Raw genomic sequence first — 6499 nt, forward strand, 5'->3', positions numbered from 1 at the left:
CTGGTAAGCATCACCCTTAGTAACGCCTGAAATCTGTTCCTATTTTCCAACCCTAATTTTCCTGAGTCCTGAGTGTTTGTGTGAGTGTATGCGCAACGCATGTGTTTTTCCCCTATTTCAATAAATTAGACATCTAGTTATTGCAATCTGTCTCAGCGTCAGTTATTGGGAGGCCCTGGTCTACTCAGTATACACATAGGGAGACGATCTCGGAGGGCTCTTGTAGCCAGCCCCCTCTTGTAATATTTGGACTAATAACAACATAATAAAATTCCCCTACGGACCCTTGGCTACACTTCCACCCACAGACATGCCCCAGCTTCAGTCCACAGATATCCACTGGCTTCCATCAGCTGGCTTCTGAAGGAGGGCTTCCACTGGCTTATGTCCGCAAACCTCCGCCAGCTTCTGCCTTATGACATCCACCAGTTTCTGAATGCAGACTCCACCAGTTTCTGTCCCCCGACATCCACCAGTTTCCATCAGGTCCATCGGCCGACATCAGCCGGCTTCAGGCTCTGGGTCTCCACTGGCCTCCGGCTGCAAACAAGCCTCCCTCTTAGCAAGTCCACAAAAAGAGTGAACTTGCCTTCTCCTCCGGTCCCAGAAATGGCCAGCTTCACTTTCGTGGAGTGTCTTTATCCACCTGCCCACTTGGCTCCTCTGCCTGGCATCCAGCATGGTCTGTTTGAGGGTCAACATCCCTTGAGTTCTCAGCTGAGAGGGGTCTGTGAGGTCACAAAGACCCAGGAGCATCATGGGTTGCCATGGTGGCATTAGCCTCACTGAGACTGTTGATATCACCATGGCACTGAGCCATGGTGATGTCAACAATCCCTGAACATCAAGATCTTGTGTCTTCTTTCCCATTTGGCCTTGCAATACGGTTCTAGACATCTGAAACTCTATCCGAAATAACTATACACCAAAAAGTAGCACACAATCTTAGCTTTTGAATCAGAGATAGGATGTAAGGCTCCCTCACGTGGGAGCTATTTCTGGCCACCACGGTGTAGGTTTTAGAACAGGGTTAGGTCATTGGGGACCCTAAAGATCCTGTTGAACTCCAGCTCTCAACCCAAACCAAAATGCTTTGGAAGCCCTGGACTGTCAAATATATAAATCAATCTAATTACAATATAGTTGTAAAAACAGAATTCTGGTAGAAGGAATAGAGTAAACAGAGTCCATGAAAAGGTGTGCTTTCATACAAAACATAGAGGTACATTAAAAACATAAAAGATATAAGGTGTAAACATAAATTATTATACCAACATAGTAAGGAGTAACCAGTGCATTGCAAAAACATTGCATGGAATGATCAACCAAAGAAACTGTGAGCATTAAGCATCAAACATCTACAAAACAGAGACAAGAAGTATGGGCCCAAGGCAACAATGACATGTATCTATACAGGATTTCTATCTATTTATTAAAATATTTATATCTTGCTTTGATCCAAAGATCTCAGGGCAGCTTGTAATGAAATAAAACAATAAATAATGACAAATCTTTTAAAAATATACCAGTGGTGTAGGAGACCAATGGGCTGTAGGAACATACAAATGGATCTTTTTGACTAACAGGGACGTTGTTATGTGTCGTCACCAGTGGATCCTTGTTCTACGTTTAACAGCAATTCTCACAGTAGCTGGAATAGAAAAGATTTCCCAAGTGGCAACTTATCATAATCATAATCATTATCATTATTATCACATTAAAATTCTGCCTTTTTGAATAGTTGACAACAGATATTGTCAGCTATCCTAACTGTAATGCAAAATACTTTTCAATTGGCAAGGAAAACCCATTAACTTTACAAATAAACTGATCCTGAGAGTGATGAAAATGCTGGAACTGATCCAGATCAAATAAACTGCACTTCAAAACTGACAACTACATTTCCATTGGTAAACCATCTCTCTCTTTCTCTCTCTCTCTTGAGAGGTAGCTGCGTTGGCCATGGAGCAAAACAGAAACAAATTTAAAAAAAAAGACATTGTGGGGATGCCTTTCTTAGGCCAAACAAAAGACACAACATCTATTGCACAAGATTCCAGAGCTTCTTCATGAGGCATGGGTGTCAAAAGTCATTTTCAAGGAAGAGATGTGATGATGGAGGGTCACAGGGTTGCATCTTTCTTGACACAAAGACAAGGCAGTCAACCAGCCCACCCACCCCTTGTTAGAAGCAAAGGCATGCCCTTTGAGATATATAGAAACCCCATGAATGAGAACCCTCCAAGTCACCCTGTTATCAACAGCCCTGCTTTAGGTCTTGCAGACTCAGGGCCATGGCTGCATTGATCAAATCTATCTGTAATCTGGTCTTCCTTTTTTCCTACTGCCAGGCATTATCATCTTTTCTAGTGAGTCATGCCTTCTCATGATAGCGCCAAAATACAGATGTCTCAGTTTAGTCATCGTGGTAAAAGTTCAAGATTTTATTAGCTCTTTGTTGTTGTGGGTCTTCAAGTCGTTTCTGACTTATGGTGACCCTAAGGCAAACCTATTATGGGGTTTTCTTGGTAAGTAAAACACGATCCAGTGTCAAATTATAGTTTTTTTGTGGGTTTTTTGGGCTATGTAGACTTTCGCCAGAAAGTCTACTAGAACATGGCCACATAGCCCGAAAAATTCACAAAAAAACTATGGATGCCGGCCATGAAAGCCTTCGACTTTACAATGTCAAATTGATCCATCGATTCAGATCACACACCGATTTATCTGTAAGTGGGAATGAGGCCATAGTCCAATGCTCTCAGTTATCTTTTAAGGAGGGGGGAAATCCTAGTCACTACTTCGAATCATCACAAGATGGCAATATTGTTCTTCTGAAAATCTCTTTCCTTCAGTATTCCTTCTATTAGACACGTTTTGTAGCAACAGAGTGCCTCTAAATTTTAAATTTGGAAAATGAGAACATGTAAAGGCTAATGCTTCATATTAAAAAAATTTTAAAGTGTGTGTGTGTGTATATATATATATATATATATATATATATATATATAATCCCACTGATCAAAGTTTGTAACATGAAGGATTAACTACTGTATCCAGTAGCATTTATAACTGGAATGCACACACAAACAAGGAAATTTGACCATTCATACCTGTGGACGGAAACACAGGTATGAAAAAGTGGGATGGATATGTCTGAAGGGGAAAGGGCTTCTTGCATAGTTTGTGACGTTCCTAGATCAACCTGGATCATTTGAGGGTGAGGGCCTTGCGTGGAAGCTGTTCAATGTTTAAAATTTATTTATTAAAATATTTCTATCCTGCCCCATATTCAAAAGTTTCAGGGCAACATGCAATAAAATCAAATTGAAACTTTCTGAGCAGTAAAACAGTAAAAGATCATTTACAGTCTAAATACACACAACGTGTAAGAACACAGTAACCTTTAGTACTTAGCTGTTGTCAACATAGATGCAATGGTGAAATAGTTATGCTAAAATATATAGATTATCTAGAAAAGATGTAGAAAGCTATAGATATAGAAACAGATATACAGGTTACATAGAGTAAAATTGCTATATATAGAAAAGAAATTAAACGTATCTATTATATCATATAATGAGAGAGGAAGAAAGGAAAACATATTTAGCAGAAATCATAAAGAATTAACTTTCAGAAAAAACATAGAAGAAACATAAACATCTCTAAAGATGTGATAGTCATTTTGATAATTTGAAAATATAGACAGAGCGAAGAGTTGTAGAAAAGGAAGTAACAAATGGAATATCTTTGTACGATTGTGAATTTTGTTTTGTATTATATGTTGAATAATTTGCTTATTTACCTAATTTACATAATATTTTAGATTTTGGATTTTGTATCTTTGTTAGGCATTGTGCTATGTTATGTACTTTGGATTATGTTTGTTGCTTTCTTTATTATGTATTTCTGCTTTTTGTATAATTTTACTGTTGTTATGTATGTTATGCTACAATTGGTGGGGAGACTATATATTTTTTATTTGATACCTTTCTTTTGTAATCCGTTTTGATTCCATGAAGAAAAAGTGGAATATAAATAAATCTATTATTATTATTATTATTATTATTATTATTATTATTTATAAATCTTTTATTTATTTTTAAAAACTATCAATAAACATTTTTAAAAACAAACAAACAAATAAAAGCACGTAACTTGCAAAATGAAACAAAACAGTGGAAACCATGTCCATGTACAAATTGGATAAGATTGCCAGATACGACACTGCTGATATGCAGCTTTTGTACTGGTTTAGTTTGAATATTTATTCCTCTACAAATGATCCTCCCTTCTTGCTGATATGATGCCATCTTTGTCAGTAGCTAGCTAGCAATTTTGTTGGCAGCTGCACTCCTCTGAGTCATTTCCTGGAAAGGGAACAGCCAGCCTTTGCCTGGAAAGTGAAACTAACTGGCTCTGTTTTTCTGCCTGAGGAAGTCATGGCTGCTGTGGCAGGGGGTGCTGTCCAGGATCTGTGCGAGGAAGCCACTTGCTCCATCTGCCTGGATTATTTCAGGGATCCAGTGACCATTGCCTGTGGACACAATTTCTGCCGAGGCTGCCTGACCCAATGCTGGGGGGAGTCGGTGGAAGAGGCCTCCTGCCCTCAATGCAGAATGAGTGTACAGCCAAGGAATGTCATTCCCAACCGGCCTTTGGCTAACTTTGTAGAAATCACCAAGAAACTCAGGCTTCAAGCACCCGGCGGGGCAGGTGGAGAGGGGCGAATCTGTGGGGAACACCAGGAGCCCCTGAAACTCTTTTGTAAAGATGATGAGACCCCCATCTGTGTGGTCTGCGACAGGTCCAAGGAGCACCGAAATCACGAGGTGGTTCCTGCAGAGGAGGCTGCCCAAGAGTACAAGGTAACTCTTCAAAATTACAGTGATCCCTCAGTGGTGAAGGACCTCCGTATCCATGGATTTCTTATCTACAGATTCAAGCATCCATGGCTTGAAAATATTCAAAAATTGACATTAACCCATGCAGAATACCGCAAAATCACACCACTTTTTAATTTCAGCAAAATCCCGAAGTTAAAAGTGTGTGACTTTGCGGCTTTCTGCACGGGTTAATGTTGGGTTAATGCCAAAGGCAAAGTGTTTGAAAACAATTCTGCTCATGCAGGGTATTCACAGGATATAAATCCTATTTATCCACAGGATTTGGGTGCTTTGCCTCCTATGTGATAAACTCCTATGTGAATAAGTTATATATGAAACATACATGAATTTCATGTTTAGGTTTTGGTTCCACTTCCAAGATATCTTCTTATGTATGTGCAAGCATTCCAAAATCCCAAACCCTCTTGGTCTCAACCATTTTGGACATGGGAGACTCAACCTGTAGATGTAAGCAGACATATCACCTTAAACTTCCTTACATTAATGTTAACATGACCACAAGAAATACCATAACTATTTTTGAAATTTTGCGGATTTTGTGAAATCTGGGCACAGTACAAAGTGTTAGTTATTACGTTTAAAGCCCTATATGGCTTGGGCCCGAGTTACTTGAGGGAACCTCTCTTCCTACACAATCTGCCCCACACTCTCAGAACTACTGGGAAGAAGTTATTAGAGTATCTAAAGACCAGGTTAATAACAACTCCCCATAGACCGTTTATGCCGTGGCCCCCAGATTATGGAACAGCCTACTGGAGGAGATCTGTCTTATTACCACCTTAGATGCCTTTAAGAAGGCACTTAAGACAGACCTCTTCTGGTGGGCCTATCCACCTGATCTTTTATAAGAGAGATTAAGAAAAGACTCCACTTCTGAATATGAGTGTATGAATTTTGGATGATCATTTAGTATTTTATCAATTTAATAGCAATGTTTATTATTTTATTGATTGTATTTTTTATGGTACTGTATTTTTATTGATGTAATCCCGTCTTGATCCATAGGGAGAGGTGGGAAATATAAATAATATCAATTATTATTATTATTATTATTATTATTATTATTATTATTATTATTATTATTATTATTGGAAACCTGGCTGGGGGAGGATAGCAGTGTGACCTGGGCTAAAGCCCTCCCAGCTGGGTATACGGTAAAGGAGCAGGTTAGGGAAAATGGGCGAAGGGGAGGCGTGGCTATAGTCCATAAAAGCCAAATTACCTTGACCAGGCATCCAGTTCCGAAACTGAGACACATCGAGTGTGTTTACCTGACCCTGAAGGCCAAGGACAGTCTGGGGATTCTGTTGGTCTACCGCCCACCCCATAGCCCAGTGCTTCTCAATTATTTTCTGTCATGCCCCCCCTAGGAAGAAGAAAACATTTCGCGCCCCCCACGCGACTGTAAATAGTATCATGTCCCACTCACAAGCACGCTTAGCATTTGAAACAGAACAGGCAGCCTCTTGTGCCGGCAAACTACATGTCCCACTCACAAGCACGCTTAGCATTTGAAACAGAACAGGCAGCCTCTTGTGCCGGCAAACTACATGTCCCACTCACAAGCACGCTTAGCATTTGAAACAGAACAG

The 6499-nt window shown here is 39.8% G+C and overlaps 2 protein-coding genes across 2 annotated transcripts in view; one reads left to right on the plus strand and one right to left on the minus strand.

Annotated features, from left to right (window-relative positions):
- Positions 1-6499, minus strand: part of LOC121921934 (zinc finger protein RFP-like) — an 86839-nt gene that overhangs the window by 47002 nt on the left and 33338 nt on the right. The window lies entirely within an intron of this gene.
- Positions 4392-6499, plus strand: part of LOC121921999 (zinc finger protein RFP-like) — an 8686-nt gene continuing 6578 nt past the window's right edge. The window contains exon 1 of the mRNA XM_042450847.1: positions 4392-4868. Coding sequence (XP_042306781.1) covers positions 4443-4868 — 426 coding nt within the window. The 5' untranslated portion in view covers positions 4392-4442. The remainder of the gene's footprint in view (positions 4869-6499) is intronic.

Source organism: Sceloporus undulatus, chromosome 2 (genome assembly GCF_019175285.1).
Source record: "Sceloporus undulatus isolate JIND9_A2432 ecotype Alabama chromosome 2, SceUnd_v1.1, whole genome shotgun sequence".
Taxonomy (NCBI): Eukaryota; Metazoa; Chordata; class Lepidosauria; order Squamata; family Phrynosomatidae; genus Sceloporus; species Sceloporus undulatus.